Consider the following 23,744-nt stretch of genomic DNA (forward strand, 5'->3'; position numbering starts at 1 on the left):
GTTTTTTTTTCACTTTTCATCTTCCATGTCCTTTTTATGGAGTCAAGTCTGAATCGCAAGACAGATTTTAAGAACATGGTACATATGATCCCTTTTTCTAAGCTTAAATAAAAATGACATCCTTCGAGTTTTGAAATACATGGAAAGTATCACACTATTGGTAGAAACTTACTCTCTCAATTTTGCAGCAAAAAAACAACTTATGCTGAAAAAGGCTATAATACAAGGTCAGTTGCTTAAACCACACATAAACTACACTTCTAATTTTTGCACGGATTGCAAATTTTACATGGACATGTTTCCATGTTTGAATCTTTCTGTAATTGTTTAAAGCTTAAAATGCATTTTTTTAATCAGTATCACGAAATGATTCATATGTTAGGACTTTCAGCTCGAATCCGCCTGATGATGTTCATCCTTTTGAGAGGCACAATGGCCATGAGGCAAAACCTTACTATTACTAGAAGAGCGCCCGTACATTGCAACGGGGCCACATTAACTTTAAAAGTTCAATATCAATTATGTTAATATTACATTTAATATTCTCATACATATTAAGTGACATTGACGACCTTTTTTACCATCAATTTCTCACACACACCTGTTGGGGAACGTAGTAATTTCAAAAAAATTCCTACGCACACGCAAGATCATGGTGATGCATAGCAACGAGAGGGGAGAGTGTTGTCCACGTACCCTCGTAGACCGACAGCGGAAGCGTTATCACAACGCGGTTGATGTAGTCGTACGTCTTCACGATCCGACCGATCAAGTACCGAACGCACGGCACCTCCGAGTTCTACACACGTTCAGCTCGATGACGTCCCTCGAACTCCGATCCAGCCGAGTGTTGAGGGAGAGTTTCGTCAGCACGACGGCGTGGTGACGATGATGATGTTCCACTGACGTAGGGCTTCGCCTAAGCTCCGCAACGGTATTATCGAGGTGTAATATGGTGGAGGGGGCACCGCACACGGCTAAGAGATCTCAAGGATCAATTGTTGTGTCTCTGGCGTGCCCCCCTGCCCCCGTATATAAAGGAGCAAGGGAGGAGGAGGCCGGCCCTAGGAGGGGGCGCACCAAGTGTGGAGTCCTACTAGGACTCCCTAGTCCTAGTAGGATTCCACCTCCCATATGGAATAGGAAAAGAGGAAGGGAAAAAGAGAAGGAAGGAAGGGGGCCCCCCCCTTCCCTAGTCCAATTCGGACCAGACCAAGGGAAGGGGTGCGGCCACCCTTGAGGCCCTTTTCCTTCTTTCCCGTATGGCCCAATAAGGCCCAATACGTATTCCCGTAACTCTCCGGTACTCCGAAAAATACCCGAATCACTCGGAACCTTTCCGAAGTCCGAATATAGTCGTCCAATATATCGATCTTTACGTCTCGACCATTTCGAGACTCCTCGTCATGTCCCCGATCTCATCCGGGACTCCGAACTCCTTCGGTACATCAACATACATAAACTCATAATAAAACTGTCATCATAACTTTAAGCGTGCGGACCCTACGGGTTCGAGAACTATGTGGACATGACCGAGACACGTCTCCGGTCAATAACCAATAGCGGGACCTGGATGCCCATATTGGCTCCCACATATTCTACGAAGATCTTTATCGGTCAGACCGCATAACAACATACGTTGTTCCCTTTGTCATCGGTATGTTACTTGCCCGAGATTTGATCGTCGGTATCTCGATACCTAGTTCAATCTCGTTACCGGCAAGTCTCTTTACTCGTTCCGTAACACATCATTCCGCAACTAACTCATTAGTCACAATGCTTGCAAGGCTTATAGTGATGTGCATTACCGAGTGGGCCCAGAGATACCTCTCCGACAATCGGAGTGACAAATCCTAATCTCGAAATACGCCAACCCAACAAGTACCTTTGGAGACACCTGTAGAGCACCTTTATAATCACCCATTTACGTTGTGACGTTTCGTAGCACACAAAGTGTTCCTCCGGTAAACGGGAGTTGCATAATCTCATAGTCAGAGGAACATGTATAAGTCATGAAGAAAGCAATAGCAACATACTAAACGATCGGGTGCTAAGCTAACGGAATGGGTCAAGTCAATCACGTCATTCTCCTAATGAGGTGATCTCGTTAATCAAATGACAACTTATGTCTATGGCTAGGAAACATAACCATCTTTGATTAACGAGCTAGTCAAGTAGAGGCATACTAGTGACACTCTGTTTGTCTATGTATTCACACATGTATTATGTTTCCGGTTAATACAATTCTAGCATGAATAATAAACATTTATCATGATATAAGGAAATAAATAATAACTTTATTATTGCCTCTAGGGCATATTTCCTTCAACACCTTCTCCCTCCCTCTCCCTCCCTCTCTCTCCCCTTCTCCCTCACTCGGGAGGTGGGACGAAAATAAACCCGGAACGGAGACTACCAACTGAGACATTAGGAATAGAGATCATTTAGTTGATAAGAATAAATAGAAAACGGTGTTAAAAATGAGAAACAGATTAGAATACATTGAAAAACCAAAAGGAGGATGTAAAAGGGATTCGCCCTGCCCCCTGGGCCTTGCCACCGACCCCGCGCGGTCGTCTTCTCCTGTTCCCCGAGCCGCATCGCTACAGAGCCGGGCTCCCGCCCGACCACCTCGCTGGCATCGAAGGGGAATGGATAAGGGTGACGTCCTTCCTTCCCTGCCCCCATGGCCTCACTCCTCCTCGACGCCCCCCTCCCAAATCCACTTGTCCTCCTCCCTCGCTCAATCCCGTCGATCTGGACGAAGTCAGACGCCACGGCCACCATGACCGACCCCGTCCACATGGCCACTGCCCTTCCTGCGGGCTAGGAGCTTGTCGAGGAGCTCCGAACGCCTTCGCTACTTCGTCTGCACCAACGAGATCAAGTCCAGCACCCCCGCATCGACGTCGCTGCCGTCTTCCTCAACCTTGGGCCACCGCGAAATTGCCGTTCGATCCGCGCCGCCCCGAGCTCCCATGTCTTCCCCTAGGGCGCCATTAACACCGCCATGATCTCCTCTTGCCTTTCCCCTGTTCCCCCTCTCGTTTGCTCTCGTTAGGTATTTCGCCGTGGCCGAGAACCGCCGTCCGCCATGGCCATTGCAGGGGTAGCAACCGAGCTCCTCGGATTGACCCCGTGGCACATGCCCGCTCCTATGCACGCCCATGCCCGAGCCTGCCGCTCTTCTTCCGCGCCCGCGGGGCCACTCCCTCTCCATGCCCACGCCTGTGCTACACCGCGTCGGTCGCGCCCGCCGCTGCCGTCGCGCTCGCCGCAGCCACCGCACCACTGTGCCCCGCGCGACACACACCCTGGCCGCGCGCCACTCTCGCTGGCTGCGCTCGCCCCGTCTGCTGTCGCCTATCCCTTCGCTCGCCCCGCTGTCGCGCCCCTGCCTCGCGCCGCCTCCAGTCGTGGCCATCTTCTGCTGGCCGCCCCCTCAGCCACGCCGGCCGCATCTCTGCCCTCCACCGTCGGCCGCTCGCCTCGCCTGCTGCGTGTTGCTTCATGCTGCTATGCGCTGCTCTACCGCTGGTACGCTGCTGCACCATGCCCTCGACATCGCCGTGGACAAATGTGGCGGAGGGATTGTTAATGGAGTACGAGAAGGAGGTGGCGGAGAAGGTGTGGAGAGGCAGGAGGTCTGGGGCGGTGTCACCTGGCTGTGGTGGAGGTGTTTATGCGAGAAGGAGCCGGAGTGAAAGGAGAGGTCACAATTGGAAAGAATCGCAAAAAAAAATCATAACCCGAAGATCTCAGTTCAAAAAAATGCTAATATCGATGGAGGGGTGATTTTCTTCAATAGGTGGAAAACATAGGAAATATTGGTTGTATCACGGAAAGGTAAAAATTTAGGAAAGTTAGGATTTTTGAACTGATTTCTATGCAAATGGGGTTTTATTGTTTGGTAACGTGATATCAGTACCTGCCCGTTTGTGACGTGTCTGATTAGGAAAGTTTGCAAATGTTAAGAAACTATTTATTGGGAGGAAAGTTGTGACGTGTCTATTATTTGTTTCCTAAAACAAATTTCACTAATAAGAGAAATCGATTGATTTAGATAAGTTAAGAAAGTTAGATTAAAATGTATTATTTGTTTCTTGAAAATCTGTTATTTGTTTCCTAAGAGAAATTAAACTAATAAAAGGAATCGATTGATTTGCATAATTTAAGGAAGTTAGATTAAAATGTATTATTTGTTTCCTGAAAATCTGTTATTTGTTTCCGAAGACAAATTGAACCAATAAAAGGAATCGATTGATTTGCATAATTTAAGGAAGTTAGATCCGTGATTTGTTATACGTTAGGAAAGTTCTGGTTGTAATAAAGAGTGGAGAGAAAAATAAACCGATGAACCAGGGTGAGAGGGGTGGTGGGAGGAGAGACGAAAAAAACCCAGCGAAAATAAACCGCGGACCAGGGTGAGAGGGGTGGTGGGAGGAGAGACGAAAAAAACCCAGCGAAAATAAACCGTGAAGACGATTCACCAACTCGTCCATTAGGAATAAAGATTAAAAAAAATGCTGTTATGATCTCTCGACACTCTACATTATGCCGATGTCAGTATCACAGCAAGAGAAGACACATACACTGTCCAATAGTTGACTTTCACTAGACACTACGTCCAGGTCTGTATCTCTCTTCCAGATCGGCAACAGTCATGCAAGGCAGCGTAGCACCCTTGCACACGGCAGGAAGGACAATATTTATATGTCTATTATAATTAGCGTCCTTTAGTATACATAATATTGGAGATTTGCAGATTTATCTGCAAGAGTAGTGCTACGCAGCAGCGACAATTTTTCGGCCGATGCATGCACGACACTAGCTAATCATCGTTAGATTAAATCCCTCCATAAATAAGGAACGTGAGATCCTAACATCGTCTGCATGCCGTAGATATATAAAACATCGTGCGAAGCTATTCCGTATCTGCAAATAATGAAATAAGGCGACTGCAAACTAATGATTCTAGATTAAATGACGTGATCACAGAAAGTTGGCTTGATGAAACTCCTAGTTTCCTAGTTACAAGCCTACTGGCTGATTGTACTAGGTGTGCTTTTGTTTGAATAAAGCTCTCTATTTGTCCGGAAAAAAAAAAGATTAAATGACGTGCTATGCAGTTTGTCTACTTTGAAAGTACTCGTCCTAGACCACAAACTAATGATTCTGGAAAATGGAAAAAGAAACGACATCTTTCATCTCCCACCTCAGAAGCTTCAGGTCTCACAGAGTTTATTACGCCGAGATGAGTGATGTCATGTTTCCAAGAAGTCTACTCTGTTGCTTGCAAGAATCCTTCTCCCCATGGAACAAACAAAGAACAATTTACTGATGACATAGACTAATTGTCTACTCTGAAAGTGCTTGTCCTAGACTTTGGTTTGTCGACATCAAACTGCTCCAGGAACCAATAATGTGAATGTTCTATAGGCCTATAAGTGATAACACTCCTTATTCGAGTTCACGAATGACGCGATCAATCGTGTGATGTCTAGGCATCACATGCAGGATGCAGCAGCTCAACATGAAGTGAATTTTGTCTCGATGTTCAGTGAGCATGCCCGAATCAAGAAAATAAACCTTTTGTTAGTTGTTACGAATCAAACTGGGAGTGAAGAAGCAAATGGCTACATGCTTAATTGGCTTGGTTCAGTTCTATCCAATTGCAGCAGATGATACCACAGTTTGGTGCTCCAAACAAAGAAATAAAAATAATATGTTTATACTCTGTAGAATGGGGCTTTTAGATCCTTCGTAGAGGGACATGAGCCCATGATGTACCAAAGAAGAACAGACTTTGTAGCGGGCAAACGACGGGAGCAACTAGTTAATGAGCGCTCCTTCGGGAGCCTCGCAACGATCAGCGCCACTTGGTGCGCTCTCAGCCATTCGCCACGTGTCGCGTTCTGGACGCTCCCTTCAGATTTTGTTTTTTTTATTTTTCCGCACGCATTTTCGGCTTTTTCGACGTTTTGGTTTTTCCCCGGTCTTCCTTAGCGTTTCGATCAAAAAAAATTGCGCCAAAAAAACGTGTTTACTTTTTTTTTCTTTCGTGAAAAGTCATGTTTTTTTTCGCAAGAGGCACGGTTGTGCTTTAGCGAGAGTCACGGCCGTGCCTTTCGGAAACGAAAAAAAACGCATTTTCTGTTTTTTCTTTTCTTTCGCGAGAGTCATGATTTTACTTCCGCGAGAGGCACGGTTGTGCTTTCGTGAGAGTCACGGCCGTGCCTCTCAGAAAGGGAAAAACAAAACACGTTTTCTGTTTTTTTTTCTTTCGCGAGAGTCACGGTTTTGATTCCGCGAGAGGCACGGTTGTGCTTTTGCGAGGGTCACGGCCGTGCCTCTCGGAAGAGTATATATCTGGTGAAAACCGTACATTCAGCGAAAACATGGAAACTTGGCCTTGTGCCGTTGGATAGAAAACGTGTGGTGCGAGATGGAAGGATGTACAAATTGCAAATTAAACCCCGCAAGAATTCTGCTCCTTCGTACAGAACCTGAGCCCTTCTGTACCTTTCCCCGTAGCAGTATGTCAATCCCCATTCTATCTCCTACCGTGAGAAGCTAGGGTTAGGAGACGAGCCGGCCAGACCCTCTCGTTCGGCGCTGGACGGCGAGCGGCGGGCGGCGCCGGTGATTCCTCTCTGGTGATTGTCCCGCTAAATGGCAGCCCTATTCCGAGCGTTCCGTGCTGGGCCGACGGCCAGCGAGCGGCGCGGCTGATACCTCTCTGGCGATTGTCCGGCCAGCCGTGCTCAATCCCCAACTGGATTTGGGTCCCTAGGTATGAGGATTTGTACCCTTCATATTTTCTGCTTTGCCCCATTCTCCTTTGTCCCAATGGCTCATCTAGTGGTCTCCTCTTCTCTAGATTTTGCTAGATTTGCAAAGCAAACAGAGGAGGCGAGTAGCTCGTGGCTCATTGGGTTGTCTACTCCAAGTTCAGCACATCTAAAAAGGAAATAGGAGAGGGGACGAGGTAGTGGCATCTTGCCAGCAACTGCTTATTTTCCTAGAGTTTACTGTCCAGATTTTTGTCTTGAAGAAATTGGCGAGATATAATTTACTTGCTCCTAATTAAGTGTTATATACATCTATGACTATACGTGTGTCACTGCCTGGCGTGTGTGCTGCGTGTGACAGTAGTCTATTGAAAATTGATATTTGTATATAAACTGCTACTGCTACTGTCTAGATGGAATTTAGATTTTTTTTTAGAAAAGGAGGATGACCCCCGGCCTCTGCATCTGGGAGATGCATACGGCCACTTTATTGATTATTCTCGAGGACCGTACAAAGTATTACAACAATGTGTCTGAATCCACCATCTTGGCAACATATGCCGCTACTCCTATCCAACATGATGAGGGGGTGCTAGCTGGGCCACTACCCAAACCACTCACCTAAGCCTAACATCAAAAACCGGAAGCCGAAACTCATTCGGAAGCCCCAGCCGAGCCACATACCGGGTCTGGGGCACAATCCGGTTAGACGCACTCGTGTGTCGTCGCCGCCATCTTTCACATGTCCGTCTTCAGATCATATTGAGGCTTCTACCTTGTCTGGCCACTCTGCCATCGACGTCCCCGTGACGCCAGACAGCTTCCTCCTCCTGCACAAGTCCATCTCCGCGCATCAGACGCCGAGTCTCCACAGCACCATGCCGCCGAGATCCGCCACCATCAATGTGAAAGATGAAGCACCGCTCCACCAAAGTCGCCGTCCTCTAGTCCCTCGAGCCCGTGTGCACCTCCAAGAATGACGCCCCCGGGGGGAAACGACACCAGAGAGCCGCCGTCATCCGATCTACTGATCTAGGGTTTCCCCCGGAGGTAGCAGAGAGTGGCCTTGAACTTCTCCACAACGATGCCTTCAGGAAGGGAACGACGCAGACAGCGTCGCCATCGTCGGCCTTGGCAATAGCCAATAGCAGGTTTTCACCCAGATCTGATCGAAGACCTCCATCTCTCGTGCACGGGTCGCCGCCATCCTTGCCGGGATCTGGAAGATCCCGCAAGCCAGATCTCAGTAGGGAGAAGCCCCCCCCCACACCGAGACCCGCCGGCCGAGCAGGGGAGGCCGAGGCCGCGCCCACAGGAACAGATGATGAGTCCATGCCCGCGCCGCCGCCCCGGAGTCAGCCCCGCGCGCCAAGAGGCGAGAACCACCACCATGACGCCCGCCGCACCGCCGCCAGGAGCTCGTCGCCGACCACTCCGCAGCACGCCGTGCCGCCGCGCCCGCCAACCAGTCCGGCGCCCAGGCCCGGCGGATCTGGCCCGCGCCTGACCACCCGCGCGAGGGGACGAAGGAAGCCCCGCCGCCGCCTGCGCAGACCGGGCTTCGCCCGGCCGCGCCCTCCAGCGGCGGCGAGGGGGAGTAGGGAGGGAGAGGGGGCCGAGCGGAGAAGATCGGGGCGCCCTCCCCGGCCGCCTCGCGGGTGGCGGCGCGGGAGGGATGTGTGCCTGATGGAATTTAGATGATGATAAGTATGTAAACTGAATCGGCCCAGCCGGTGTGGGCACTCACAGCCCATCTGACCTCTCATGACCAGCTACAGCCAGGTGAATTTTTCACACACTAATGATATGCTAATGGTTCTGGAAACTAGTAGTACGTCCATGGGATGTAGATGGTACTACAGATGTGTGTGTGTCCCACTGCTACTAGTGTTGCTGACAGTGAACTAGATGATGTAAGTTTCTATTGCAATTGATTGGTAAAGTGAGCTGAGATTAGGTAATGATAGCACTTGAATGTTCCTTCTACCATTTATTTTATTTTATGCTATTCTGGAAGACACATATTGGGTGGCTCCTATGATTCCACTTAGAAACTGTATATCTTGTTTTCTGCAGTAACTATGGAATGCCAAAGTGAAGTAAGCAAGGCTCCTTCTTTGGCTATTTGTGATGTCTAGTCTGATGCAGAATCAGCCGTCCACACTAGGCCAAGTCTGGACATTGGGTTTACTACACCACAGAAATCCTATAGTGCACCTTTCTGTGTAAGTACTTGCATAACTAATATGTACCCCCTCACTACTTTAGTGATCTATAAACGATCTTATATCTCTTTACAGAGAGAGTACATCTTTATAATTTCCTGTGTTCCAACATAGTAAATCCGTTGTGCTTTTCGTTCAAAATGTAGGGCTCATCTTGTACTCCAGAGTGTGATGATGCCATCAGACCAGCCATTGGGATGACTTTTGCTGATTTGAACGCAGCCAAGGAGTTCTATGAAGCTTATGCACATCATGTTGGTTTTTCAGTACGTGTGGGGCAGCAAAAGATTGTCAATGGTGTCATTACTCACAAGCGTTTCTACTGTGACCGTGAAGGTTTCCGTGAAGAGCGGAAAGGTAAGGAAACTTTGGTAGCTAGCACTGGTAGTAAGAGGAGATATGAGAGGAAAATCACTAGATGTGGGTGCGAAGCTAAACTTGCGGTCAAACGCACGGTCGAGAATAAGTACATTGTGACACTTTTCGAACAGGAGCACACACACACACACACTTGGCACGCCCAGTAAAAAACAATTCATCAGATCAAACAGGAAAGTGAGCCAACAAGCAAAAACTACATTATGGAACTGTCATAAAGCTAGCATTGGCACATCCCTAGCATACAGGTTCCTTCGTGTAGACTTGGGGGGGTTTGAGAATGTTGGTTGTACAAAGAGAGACTTGCAAAATCACCACCGAAACCTTAGGTGCCTCATCAAGTCATCCGATGCTCAAATGTTTGTTGACCAGCTTGCTAGAAAACATCTTGCAAATTCAGGATTTTATTTTGACTATGTTCTTGATGATAAGGGCAGACTGGTACATGTGTTCTGGGCGGATGCCACATGTAGGAAAAATTATGCTCTGTTTGGAGAGCTTGTGTCCTTTGACTCCACGTATAGCACCAATCAATATAACATGATATTCACCCCCTTTACTGGAATCAATCACCATAAGGCAAGTGTTTGTTTTGGTGCTGCAATGTTACACGATGAGAAGGCAGATTCTTACAAGTGGTTGTTTCGCACATTCTTGAAAGCTATGGGAGGGGCTGCACCTAGGTTTATAATAACCGACGAATGTAGTAGCATGGACAATGCAATAAGGGAAGTTTTCCCAGCAGCCGCACATAGGCTATGCATGTGGCATATTATGAATAAGATCCCGCAAAAGGTTGGCCCTGATTTGAAGACCGATGAGGATTTCCATGAACGATTAGGTCGGTGCGTGTGGTCTTCTGAAACTCCTACTGAATTTGAGGAACGACGGAAAGAAATTATGTCAGAGTATGGGTTGGAAGATGATGAATGGTTCAGTAAAAGGTTCAGCCTTCGAGAATCATGGATACCAGCTTATTTCAAAGAAATAGCTTTGTCAGGGCTTATGCGGACCACTTCAAGGTTAGAGAGTGCCAATTCTTTTTTCTCACGTATTATTGGTTACAAACATGCTTTGGTTGAGTTTTGGCTTAGATTTGACACGGCTTTGGAAGAACAACTTCATAAGGAGTTGCAAGAGGACCATGTGAGCCTACATACGATGCCTGTGTTGAAGACATCATGGGCGATTGAAAAGCATGGCAGTGAGGTGTTCACGCATGAGATATTTCAGGATTTTCAACATGAGTTGCTTGCTGATAGGGATCGTTGCCTTGTTGAGATGATGGCACATGATGGTGAGGTTAAAACAGTAACTATACATGATGGCTATAAGAAACTAAGGGTGGTAACTTACAACACAACAACCATGGTAGGTTCTTGCACATGTAAGTTGTTTGAGACACATGGTATCCCATGTCGTCATCTGATCCATGTCCTAAGAACTGCCCAGCTAAATGAATTGCCAAAGCATTATGTACTCAAAAGGTTTAGAAAGGACTGCAAAACCGAGCCAGTCTTTGACGAGGACGGCATTCTATTGGAAGGCAATGAGAGCAGTTCAATTGATCCGGAGATACAAAAATTAGCTTCAGAAACATGTAAGAAGATGGAAGACCTTTTAGTACAAGCGAAGCAATCTCAGGTCGGCATGCAATTCTTGAGAGATCACATTTTTGCACTTGGAGAGAAATTGTCTACCCAAGTTCCAGCGAAAAAACAAACTCAAACAGAAGAATTTGAGGAATTTTTAGGTTGTTCCATTCCAAGTGAGGTTCATATCCATCCTCCAAATGATATTCGATCAAGGGGTAGAATCAAAAGACTAAAGGGGTACAGGGATAAGGGTGGAAAGCAAAGACAGAAAGAGAAGAACAAGAACAAGGACAAGGAAATGCAGCAGACATGATTATGGTACATTCCTCTGGACTTAGTTTAGAGAATAGTTCTAAAATTTTGCTTGCTAATAAATACAACACACACTGGTGTAACTATATTCATAGATTAGTATTAAAAAATTGTTTATAATTTTTTTGTATAATTTCCAGCGATGTTTCCTATGGCTTGACCAATTAAACTTTTTTGTTTCAGGTTGCTTGGTGGCCCTACCGACTTCTGCAAGTTATTAGGACTAAAATTATTCCATTGGTGTGTTCTTGGCTAGAGTAATGGAGCTATTAGTTGTTGGTGCCAGACTTCTGCAAGTTGTAAGCTAGTGTACTGGAGCTGTGTGCTCAATGACTGATGCATATAAAAGTGTAGATTTTAATGACGCGTCTATTTTGTAAGTGTGTACTGGAGTGAGGCATTATCTTGAGTGACTGAATCAGATTGATGTTGCATAATCACACTATGTGCAACTGTACTGTTTGCCTTACTTAAATCTATTCTAGGCAATGGTCTCAATTGCTGGAATATGCTATGTCAGGAGTTCTTGAACTGGGCAATGGTTTGGTTGTGGTTTCGGCATTGATCTGGGCAATGGTTTAAGTTGTTCTATTGTACTATTTGTTCTATTTAAATTTACAAGGAACTGGGCAGACTTCAACATTTTTTGGCAGAGCTTCATTGGACATGGTTCTAATTAAGCTAGCTGTGATATGAGGCTCATATACTTGGAGAAAGCACCGACGCAAGGAAGGGCATGTGACTAAGCATCACATGTGACGAGGAGCTAGCTGTGATACTTGTATGCATCAGGGGGTTATGTGCAGAATAGCTTCACTGGGAGCGGGCGTTTTTCTGCAAAACTGCATGTAGCAGTTATGAATGAATCTAGTCCATACATACAAGATCCAACAGCCTGTGATAAGGTTTCCACGCTTCCACTGAAGGCTGGGTTTTCACCTGATATTGTCTCCTCTCGGAAAGGGAAAAAATACGCGTTTTCTGTTTTTTTTCTTTCGCGAGAGTCACGGTTTTGCTTTTGCCAGAGGCACGGTTGTGCTTTCGCGAGAGTCATGGGCGTGCCTCTTTCGGAAAGGGAAAAAAACGTGTTTTCTGTTTTTTTTTCTTTCCACGAGAGTCACGGTTTTGCTTCCACGAGAGGCACGGTTGTGATTTCGCGAGAGGCACGGGCGTGACTCTTTCGAAAAGGGAAAAAACCGTTTTCCCGGTTTGGTTTTTTGTCCGGTTTTTTTCGTCCGGTTTTTTTCGTGAAAAAAACTTCATCAAAACCTATCAACATGGGATCTAGTTTTGAAGATCTCGACGCGAGGAATCCAATGGTGAAAACGGTTTGAGATTTGGACGCATGGTTTAAGAGATAAAACGTTTTGAATAAACGAATCTACGAAACAAGGGAAAACTCCCAGGTTACGACAAGTGGCGCGATGCATGTGCGCCACTTGTCGTGACCTGGGAAGATGGAGTGTTCTTTGCAACGAGTACTCCTTAATTAGTGATTTCGGCAAACGACTTAGAATAGATTAATTCTAGACAGGCCATGAAATCCTTATGGACATGGGCCGCGAAATGGGCCGTCAAGCGATACGATTTACATTTAATCACTCCGTTTGCACGTAGAGAGATCTGGAAATTGAGATAACCTTGTCCTTATCCACAATTTGAATCAACTACTAGGAGGGTGCTTGGATTCAAGGGACTTATTTTAGTCTGACTAAAAATAGTCTCTTTAAGAGGCTAAAGTTCCAAGCACCCCTGACTAAAGAGGGGCTAAAACTAGTCTTGAGACTAAATTTTTTTAGTCAGGGGCACCCCTACTAAAATATGGATTAGTCCTCTCTCTCCTCATTTAACTCCTCTTCTTTAACATAGGCGAGTTCTGGATTGGAGGGTTTGGAGGATAATAAATGCTCATTAATTTGATTTTAGTATTTGGATCCAAGCATGGGTGAGGCTAGCAAGTTTTAGTCTCACTACTTTTAGTCATGAGACTAAAACGTATCCAAGCACCCTCTAGTGTCTCAATTTTGTACTAACTTTAGTACAAAGTTATATTAAAGTTGAGACAATTATTTTGGGACGGAAGGAGTACATAACTAAGTTCAACAAATCGTCAAAGAAGCTGCACTGTGATTTATATGATTTCTTATGCATCCTTGCCATAGTAAGTAAATATATATCATATTCTTTAAATTGGGTTACGCGATTCCTACAAAAGAAGGGTAAAAAGGAGTTTCCACATTCGCTCTAAGGAACAAACATGCATGATCTGATTAATTACTTTCTAGATGGGAAGAGGAGTTTATGCAGCTTGGTAGGGGCATACGCCAACAAAAAGACTGCAGCAAATTAAAATACAGGTTTCAATTATTTTTCTCATTGTATACAACACCCCGCTATTTTCAAAAGGGAGTGTACACAAAACTTTACGAACATTAGAGCTGGAACTGCTGTCCTTTGCTCTTGTATTTACCACTTGTCAGTTTTGAAATTTTAAATGGATAGAGATAAGATTTACTGTAGTTATTATCTGCTCCATATTTGGCCCATTCCAAACCTTAGGTCCAACATCATTGACTAGGACAAGGACCAAATTACATGACTTGTATACATATCCTATAAGAGAAGTGACATACTGAAAAAAAAAGGAATCTGCTTTCGCCATTTTCGTAAAATGTATTAACTGATTAAGCAAAAGGATACAAGAAATCTACATATCCTATAAGAGAAGTGGCATACCGAAAGGTTGATGGTTAATTTATGGATCTTACCATATTACTTCTGCACAGTCAATCGATCATATAAAACATTACCACACGCCCACTGGACAATTTCTATTTTTCCACAATATGAATAGATTAAAGTCCAGCCCAGATCATGTCCTCTCAGTCAATGTCTAAAACTGCACAAACCAGACTGTGTCAGTGGAGAAGAGAGGTGATTTCTGCACGCTGTTCAGTAAGCGTCTTGCAGCTTCTGTTGCTTAGGATAATGTCCGCAAATTCCGTCCGGAGGACCTCAACCTCAGAATCATCTGTTTCCTCCAGTTCTGGAGAAGAAAGGCACATATTACATAAATCATCTACAGAGCTAGTCCGATGACATTCTTTTGGGCCATTCAAGCCAGTTCTTTCAGTGGTGTTTGCAAAAATTTCCTTGATAGCATTGCACCAAATTGGTTGAGCTGCCTCAAGAAATCTAAAAAATGCCAAGACCGGAAGATCAACACTTCCTATATCAGGTTCTTCCTTGTCATCTCTTCCATGGTAATCTGATCCACCAAGCTTCAGAAGCTCATAAGTATCAGCCAGATCACTCAATCCTGTTTTAGAAATATTCAGCAGTTAATTGCATTGAAGTTCAGATACATTAGACATTTTCTTCTCAACAAAGGGATACAATAGACATGTACGTTAGATGCATCATTAGTATCTGCATAAATTGGCAACATGAAGTATCACTTGTTATGACTGCAAAGTGATCATGCTGTTCATACCAGATAGCTTCCCATCGCTTCGATAGACCTCAATAGCATGCAGACCAGCAGCTTTCAAATCCTTTATCACAGGAGCAGGATTTTTCAATGCCCACGGATGAGCCAAAACAGCTATGCCCCCGGTTCTACATATTAGCTGCACAACAGATTCCCCAGCTGGCTCACTACCACTACAATGAACAGCAGAAATCCACATCAGTACATAGTAACTACTCTGCATCTGGTGCAAAATGAAGCAAAAAACATGCATGACCATGATCCAAAATGTATACTTACATAGCATAAGCGGGCCCTCCATCGTACAAGTACCTGCTGAAAGCTTGCCTCAGATTATCAACATATCCAGCTTCAACCATGGCACGCGCCACGTGGACCCGCCCTGGAGCCACTCCATTCCCTGCTATATTAGACACATCTTCAAAGTTCAATGCCATGCCGAGGCTCCTAAGTTTCGATAGCATCTCCTTGGCACGTGTATAGCGGCCCTCCCTGATGCTAGATAGAACCTTCTCCAGTTCCTGAGATTTAGCAGGCCCCCAACTACCGAAGTATGCAAGAACATGAACAGGTTCATTGGCTCCTGATCCATTACTTTCAGAACAATTAACAACTTTGAGAATTAACCACTTCTGTGCGATCAAAACATGTTACAAATTTTAGGGTGGAGAAGAGAGTTACCTAGGTGAATAAACGGCGCTTATCTCAACAGCAGGAATGATCCTGATGGAAAATTCCTTTGCAGTCTCCATCGCCTCCGCAACACCCGCCATGGTGTCATGATCAGTCAGTGCGAGCACTTTCACCTGTGCTGGTCACCAGGTAACAGAGTTAGCCTAGGAATGTGCTAGGCATTTGCATTCAGAAACAGCTTATAAACAGATGATTGTTGATGCAGAAAGCCACTCCTTGATTGATTTCTGGCAGGTGGTTATCCCAATGCAGTTCATTATACTATATGGCATGGAAATAGCCATGTGGCCCTTTTATAGAAGTAACACGAAAAGAAAATACTCCCTCCGTTCCTTTTTACAGCGCGTACAAGATTTGTTTGAAGTCAAACCATGCAATATGTGACCAAAATTATATATATTAAAAGTATCAACATCCGCCGTACGAAAGTTATATAGTACTCCCTCCGTCCCGAATTACTTATCGCAGACATCCATTTCTGCGACACGTAATTCAGGACGGAGGGAGTACTCTCTAAGTTATACAATGACAATTAATATGAATCCGAGGAAGTATGATTTTCTTGATGCATCTAATGATATTGATTAAATATTGTGAATGTTGATATTTCTTTTTTATAAAGTTGGTCAAACTTTACAAAGTTTGACTTCAATAAATTGTATATGCAGGCTTAAAAAACAGAGAGTGCCACATCAAAGCGCAGCTAGACTAACACAAGTAGTAGCGGAGGTGTTTAGCAGCGAACGAGGATGAGATCGAACATGTCATCGGCTATTACTAGGGAACTGAAGAACTTTGCATTTACGCTTGTAAAAAGATGGAGGCATGTCGTAGTTGTTTCGTCGCGAACGTCTCTGCAGTTGGTGACAGGCGGGAAAGAAGGCTTACCCCGTTGCGGTGCGCGCGCTCCACGAGCGCCGCGGGCGAGAGCGAGCCGTCGCTGCGCGCCGAGTGCGCATGCAGTTCCACCGCCACGCGCGGCCGCCGCCTTCCCGCCGGCAACAGGTGCCCACCACAGTCCGCCGCATCGTCGTCGCCCGCCTCGCCGCGGCGGGCCCAGAGGAGCACGGACCTCAGCGCGGCCAGCTCCTCCTCGCTCGGCGCCCTCCGCCGCTTCTTCTTCTTCTTCTTGTTCCTGGCCCGCGCCTTCTTCTGCTGCTCCCGATCGTCTGCGTCCGGTGGCGCGGCATTGGCCGCTGCAGAGGCGGCCATGACCATCTCCTCCTCCTCGGTCGTAGCGGCGGGGCGCGTCGTCGTCATGTGACCCGTCGCAAGCTAGCTGCAGGCTGTGGGCGTGCGCAGCGCAGTAAAAAGGGGTAGGGCGTGGGAAAGGCGTCGGCAGGGACTTTTAAGACGAGCGGTCGCCCATCAGCGACAGGACAGGGAAGAAGTGTCTGCTGAGGCGCGCTCTCGGGAGGAGGGGCCGCCGCGCGCTCGTGTCGTGTGCCGGTCGTCTCGGCCCCTGCACCGCCCATCACCCTGCTCTGTGGATCATCGATGCTGCGCCTGTGCAATCCTTTTTCTTTATCTAACGCCCTGGTTTTTTAGGGACTAAGGGCATCTCCAACGCCGACCTATAAACCTTCCGGACCAAAACGCGGAAGCCATTCGATCAGAAGGTGCTTCAGGAATCTGCCATTCTCCAACTCATTAGGCAGGACATCCTACAGCCGGCCCTTTCTGTCCATTGGCTTTCAGATGTGGAAAACAGCCCAGAACCCGAACCTGATTGATTTTCTCTTTTCCAAACCTGGTGGAGGGCACCTAAAAACCTGGTCTGTAATCTGACATTTGTAGCACTTTTTCACTCCTCCTTAATATATCGGCAGTACAGTCTGCCAGTTCCTCAAAAAAAAGAAAAACGCGGAAGCCATTCAAGGTAACCTTGTATCGGTTTGTGGAGCGGTCCGGACACGATTTTTTCATAAACCGAAGACAAAAGTGAGGAGTTTTGCGAAAGTTTGGACCGATCCCAAGTTCGTTTTTGAACGCCCTGGACCACAAAAAAGCCCTCATCCTTCCCGCGCGTTTTCGGTCAACGCCGCTCCAGAGTGCCGGCGCCCGCATTCATACCCGCCCAGAGCGGAAGCGGCCGCTCACTGGCGTCGGCATTGAAGCGGCGCGCCGGCCGAGAGAGTGCCGCCCGTGCTGCTTCCTGTTCCACGCGACCGCCACACGTTCAAACGACACGACAGTCGCCCGTCCGTCCGTCTGCCGCCCGCATTGATGGCGCGCGGTTGGCGAGGCGTCTCCTCCGCGCCACACGTTCGTTCGTCTACCGTCCACGGGTGCTATTTAAACCGTTGCCCCGGTGCCCCTGATATAGCCACACTCATCCCTCTCCACACCACTCCCTGTCATGAATCCCTCCGATGTCGGCGTTCTGGGAACCAGGGTACCCAGACTTGCCTGCCTGCGGCCCATCGCGTGGCTCCATTGACGGCCTGGTACGACCCATCTTCGGCACCAACAATACAAGACCCTCGCGAAGGGCCAAGCCTCGCGAGGCGGACGACGCCAAGACCTCCAGAAGGAGCGGACTCCTTAGGTTGGCTCCTGAGGAGTGGAGATTTCTACGCAAGCCCTCACCTCGTGGGGTTTGGATGACGCAAGCCATAACGACCAAGGCCAGGCGGGCACAGTACAACAGGTTTCCTCTTTGGTGCTAAAGAGGCAAGCGCAGGCGCGGAGTCCCGAGGCATCAACCAAAGGTTTCCATTTCCATGCTACAAGACCAAGACCGCCAGGACGGCAGGACGGAGGTCATCGCCGTGCCCACCACGGCGTCACGACCAGAAGCTTTGCACGCGAAGACCACCTTTCGTCAGGATAAGACGTACTAGTTGTCTCCCTTCGAATTTGACCGTTATGGGATCCCTTCCCGCCTTCATTTGGGAAGAGGACCAAGGCCACTATAAGTATAGCCTAGCCACCATCGTAGAGAGGGGCGGATCTGGACTCATTCCATCCTCACCCTCACCAGCTCACCCAAACACAAGAACACACCTCCTGCGGTTGTTCTTCCCACATACTAGTTCATCCTCAGCCCACCTTGAGGCTAATCCACCACAAAGCAGGAGTAGGGTTTTACACCACAAGGTGGCCCGAACCTGAGTAAACTGTTGTGTCCCGTTTCCTTCCAGTTCATCGAGCTAGGCCGTGGGATCGACGAGTTGGCAGACTGGGGAGGTTGAGTTCTTCGCACGCACCCCAGAGTTCGGATCTATCTTGGGTCCGCGGAGCCCTGAATCCGACATCCGCGGCCAAAGCTCTCTAGGATGGGCCGACGCCGGAGCAGAAGCATGCCATGGCCGCCATTGCACCGACTGGCAGGCCGGCAGGCAGCCAGAGGACGTGCGGATGGAGGACGCCTCCTCCGACGAGCCAGCGCCATCCTCCTCTTCCTCCGCGGCATCCTCCTCTTCCTCCACGGCACCCTCCTCCTCCGCTTTGCTCTCATCAGTGCATTGCACCCTGACTATCGGTGAGGCCCGTGCCCATTATATAGACATGGTGCGGGAGGAGCAGGAGGCGCAGGACGACGCCAACTAAAACCACAGCCTTCTCTAGGAGCATATGCAGGCGGAGGAACAGGTCGCCGCCGGTAGGACGGTCACGCCGGACGCGGACTTGGCGGAGCAGGAGGCGTTGCTCGACTCCTACCGCTCCGCCCGCAAGATCCGCCTCGCCCGGTGGCGGAGGTAGCGACCGCCGGTAAGGAGAGGGAGGACAACACGGGTGAGGCATTGTTCGGCGACACCGATGAGGAGGAGGCCGCGCCACGACCACGAAGAAGCCAACACGTCCGCGGGCGCCGCCGGCAGCGAGGAAGAGTAGTGTAGGGTAGGTCATTGTCGCTCGGGTCCCAAGAAGGCCACAGCTCCTCCCCTCCTGTCGACGCCAAGCTTGGTGGGCTCAGCATCAACGGCCAATTAGTCGCTTGGCGACGACGTCGAGGCGGACAGCTTCACTTCCCGGGGCTCCGGAGGTGGAGGTCATATAGGCGGAGCTGGAAAAGGCGGAGCTGGAAAAGGTGAAGCTTCCGTTCTCTTGGTTCATGGTCGGAGACGGGAACCGGACGCCGGCGATCATTTAGATTAGCCTGCCTAGGACCGTTTTCATGTATTTGTAATGAAATTCATCATGTTTATATGAAATCCAGCATGTTTATATAAAATCAGGCCATGTTTATATGAAATCTGCACTTGTTTACGCGAATTTCGTTCAGTTGGTTTGAGTTGTTGTGAAAATGTATGCGGCTAGCGTTGGATGGCTGCCTTCCGCATCCATGTCCGTGGACTGGTTCCCCCTGTTCGCGGACGGATGCGGGAGGTTTTTGCAGGTTGCCGTTGGAGATGCCCTAACGCCCTAGTTTGAAGACGCCATATCAGCCCGTTGGCGTACCACATGTGTTAGTTTGAATGCGAGGTGAGCGTGGAAAATTCTTGGCAAATGTACAATGTCTGTGATTTAGGATGATTTTCCGAATTTGAGGGATTGGCCCTCAACGACAAAACATTTCTCAATAGCATGATTGGTGATTCCACCATTTCTCAATAGCATGATTGGTGATTCCAAGACAAATTGTGTCTATCTCGAGGGTGCATCGTTTTTGCTTTTTATCGTGAGTTCGTGCAGGATACGAAATTTGATCAATTCGAGGATCCGGCTCGTTAGAGAAGGAAGCAGTTTGAGGATTAAACTTTAAGCCCTTTGAGGATATTGTGCTCGTCTCCGCATGGGAAGATAATTCTCTTCAAGTGGTCGCCGATAAAGATCCATCAGTCGTGAAGTATTGGAAGCGCATTGTAGAGCGTTTCGAACACGATCTTGGTTGGAGAACGAATTGTAGCCTCAATTCTATCACAAACCAATGGGGTACAGTTGAAAAGATTTGCAGCTGTTGGGTAGGTTGTTTGGAGCAAGTGAAGCATGTTCCTCCTAACGGTGTCACCATTGACCATGTAAGTAATCTTAATATTTTTTCATTGCCACATTTGCATTACTTTGAGCATTCTTATCATTTTGATCATTGTTTTGTTTTAGGAAAGCATAGCCCAAGAGCAGTGCTGGCAAATGCCCAAGTCGAAGGGCAAACCGTTTGGCCACACTACAAAAAAAAAGACACATCCGTGACATTTTGGGCCAAACAATTTTTTTTCTGTCATGCTTATGACACTTCTATGACGATAATTGTGACAAAACCCGGTATCATCATAGATGTGGTGGCCTCCTACTTCTATGACAAAAATCATGACAGAAAATGAGATTTTCGTTCTGGGAGAGCCGGAGATGCACCTGCATGACATTCTTTGGGCCGTCCATGACGGAAAAAATCATGGTAGAAGCGAGGGCGAGGAAATTTTTGGGGAGTTCCCGGTTACGGTGGGTGGTCGGGGCCGAGCGATGCACGGAGGTTTGCGTGTTTCTCTCGTACACGTACACACGTGTGTGCGAGGCGTTGCGCTCTAACTGAACCCGAGCGATTGCACTAGCTACGTTACTGAACCCCGATCGATCCCTTGCTATTAGCTGAACCCGAGTGATTCCTTCGCCGCTGCTGCTAACTGAAGCCGATCGAAACTGCCTCTTGATGAACAATTCCTGGTGGGGGTTGGATGAACATTTCCCGGTGGGGGTTGGATGAATATTTCCCGGTGGGGGTTGGATGAACAGGATCCCGTGGTAGTAGAGGCCGTTGCCGCTGGATGAACAGGACCCCGATCGAGGAGGTGGGGTTGGATGAACAGTAGCCGGTGGAGGGACCTCGTGGAGGGCTGGTTGAACAGGACCCCGTGGAGGGCTGGTTGAACAGGAGCCGGTGGAGGCTGGATGAACAGGACCCCATGGGGGGCTGGATGAACAGGACCCTATGGATGAACAGTAGCTTGTGGGGGCTGGAGGAAGTCGACGGTGGATGAACAGTAGCAGGTGGAGGCTGGAGGAAGTCGACGGAGGATGAACACTAGCCCGTGGAGTCCCGTTTTGCGGTACGCCACACCCCTCCCGATGAACAGGACCCCGTTTCGACCGTAGGCACTCCAACACAAGTCCGTTTCCTCCGTTTTGCGGTACGCCAGACCCCTCCCGGTCAACAGGACCCTGTTTCGACCATAGGCGCTCCAACACAAGACTATTTCTTCCGTTTTGCGGTACGCCAGACCCTTCCCGATGAACAGGGCCCCGTTTCGACCATACGCGGTCGAACAAAAGGCCCGTTTCCTCCGTTCTGCAGTACGCCAGACCTCATTTCGGCTGTTCCATCCAAACCCGTTGCCTCCCGATGAACACGACGCATTCCATTGCCTCCCCATGAACACGACGCAGTTTCTCCGTTCCGAGTCAGCCGGTTGGCTTCTGATGAACAGGATGCCGTCGCTGCTCTCCGCTGCCCTCTCCATGTACACGAGCCCTGGATGTACGTATGCATGAGTACGTGTTTGAGACCCCGCCCGTATGTACGTACATGGCCGTATGTTTTGGCATCTGGCTGCACATACGTGTACACGGTTTTGACTGGACTGCCTGAACTGCTACCGCTCCTTACTCGACCATGGTTCATCGTGGCAGACAGACCGATCGACTGGTATGTACACAGACAACACTACGTACGCTTCGACCGGGTGGGTCCCAGGTGTCAGGGGGAAGAATCATTTTTTTGCCCGTAATAAGGATGCACTTCCTTGCATGCGAAGATGTAGCTGGTGGGTCCTAGCTGTCAGGGGGAGAAAACATTATTTTTAGGGTAAAAAGGATGCAGTTGCATGCATGCATCCATGGGTGTGGTGCGTCTCCACTATCAGCCTCTCCACGTACAGTCATCTTTCGATGACTCTCGTTTGTTGACCACGTTGACCACATCCCGCACGAAGCCGGTGGACGACGGGGAGGCTCCAGACTGGAACACCCTGGAGATGGGGAAGACACGGCAGTGGAGTCGCAGAAGGAGAGGAGTGGAAAACTTGACTGGTTCGGGTGCAGGGTGGGCCTACACTCGGCAGAGAATAACAGGAGGTGCAGAGGAGTGGAGGGATGGCCAGGCCGTCGGCGGGGTAGCGTTTTGCCGCGAGGCGCACAAAATAGCGCCGCTGGACGCCGGAGGCTGGAGCAGGCGGTCCCGGCAGCGCTGGGGGAAGAAGACGAGAGATTGAAGAAGAACGCCAGTCGTTGGATGTAAATCCAACGCCTAGCTTAGGCTTCGACCTTTGTATTTATATTTTTTGTGAAAGTGCTTAGGCTTCGACCTACTGGCCCACATGTCAGCCAGTCCATTTGGTTTTTTAGTCCATTTGGTGGGCTGGGTGAAACAATGATGTAGCATCTATGCGGCCCGTTTATATATTATGGTAGAATTTAAAGCCCATTTGCATTTTTCTTGAAATCCGTGGACTTGCTGGGCTGGGTGAAAAATTCATGTTGGGCTGGACGGAGAAATGTTATAAAAACATAAACACATGATTGCACGTCTATTACTGCATTGGTCAGTAAAATCTTTGCAAACTTATGTACGCAATCACTAGGAGTTAACTAGCCAAGTTATATATAAACAATTATTATTATTATTTTGTAAGAACTTTTGATTTATGAAATAAAATATCATTTTAATTTGATGAGTTAATAGGACGTGGGGTATTATTATTTTTTAGGCTAGACGTGGGACAGTTGAGTTGGTTCTAGGAAAAGTACTGGGAGAAAACTTAGATTACATCGAAAAAGAAAGTGGGAGAAAATTCAGATATAGGATTAATGAAAATGAAAAATAAAGGAAGTGGGAAGGTCTATAAAATGGTTGGACGAACGACAGGTTTAACGGAACCTTATGTTGTTTCTATTATATATATGTAATAAAATAAGATATAAATATATATATATATACTATTATAGAAGGGAAAACATAGGTTCAGTTTTGCATTCTTATAGAAAAATACAACTGAGCCGTGCGTCGTCTTGAAAAAACAAACATAACTTGGGCTGCTGATGTTATAGACAAGCTAGGATGGGAGGCCCAGAGGCCGCTTGATACCTGTTGGATCCAAAAAAAGTTGAAACATGTCGTGGGCTGCCCATGTTAAACAACAAAACCTAGGCCATGGACCTGGTGGGCCCGGGGCTGTTAGCCTCTCGATGAACAGTCGTCTCCCGATTCCTCTTGTTTTGCTGGCCATGTTGGGAACGACAGACGGCGGCGCCGCGGCGAGAGCACCAAGGTGGAGGATGACGTCGAGACCTCGGACTGAACGAACTAGAGCGGGGGAAGACG

General features: G+C 47.9%; 2 protein-coding genes across 3 annotated transcripts; one reads left to right on the forward strand and one right to left on the reverse strand.

Annotated features, from left to right (window-relative positions):
* Positions 1-8,555: 8,555 nt before the first annotated feature.
* LOC109741213 (protein FAR1-RELATED SEQUENCE 5-like) lies at positions 8,556-11,302 on the forward strand. Its single transcript, XM_020300283.1, has 4 exons — positions 8,556-8,573; positions 9,163-9,373; positions 10,236-10,416; positions 10,489-11,302. Exons 1-4 carry the CDS (start codon positions 8,556-8,558, stop codon positions 11,300-11,302), a joined length of 1,224 nt encoding a protein of 407 aa, XP_020155872.1.
* Positions 11,303-13,934: 2,632 nt separating this feature from the next.
* On the reverse strand, positions 13,935-16,818 carry LOC109741203 (uncharacterized). Of its 2 annotated transcripts, none has more exons than XM_040392794.3 (5): positions 16,373-16,818; positions 15,473-15,597; positions 15,071-15,334; positions 14,795-14,964; positions 13,935-14,620 (listed from the first exon to the last, which is right to left on the reverse strand). In XM_040392794.3, the coding sequence occupies exons 1-5, from the start codon at positions 16,742-16,744 to the stop codon at positions 14,220-14,222; spliced, it is 1,332 nt and encodes a 443-aa protein (XP_040248728.1). In that variant the 5' UTR covers positions 16,745-16,818; the 3' UTR covers positions 13,935-14,219. The 2 variants fall into 2 exon arrangements, with proteins under 2 accessions (XP_040248728.1, XP_020155865.1); XM_020300276.4 differs by having other exon boundaries at positions 15,071-15,385; positions 16,373-16,817.
* Positions 16,819-23,744: the final 6,926 nt, after the last annotated feature.

Source organism: Aegilops tauschii, chromosome 6, assembly GCF_002575655.3.
Source record: "Aegilops tauschii subsp. strangulata cultivar AL8/78 chromosome 6, Aet v6.0, whole genome shotgun sequence".
NCBI classification, from domain to species: Eukaryota; Viridiplantae; Streptophyta; class Magnoliopsida; order Poales; family Poaceae; genus Aegilops; species Aegilops tauschii.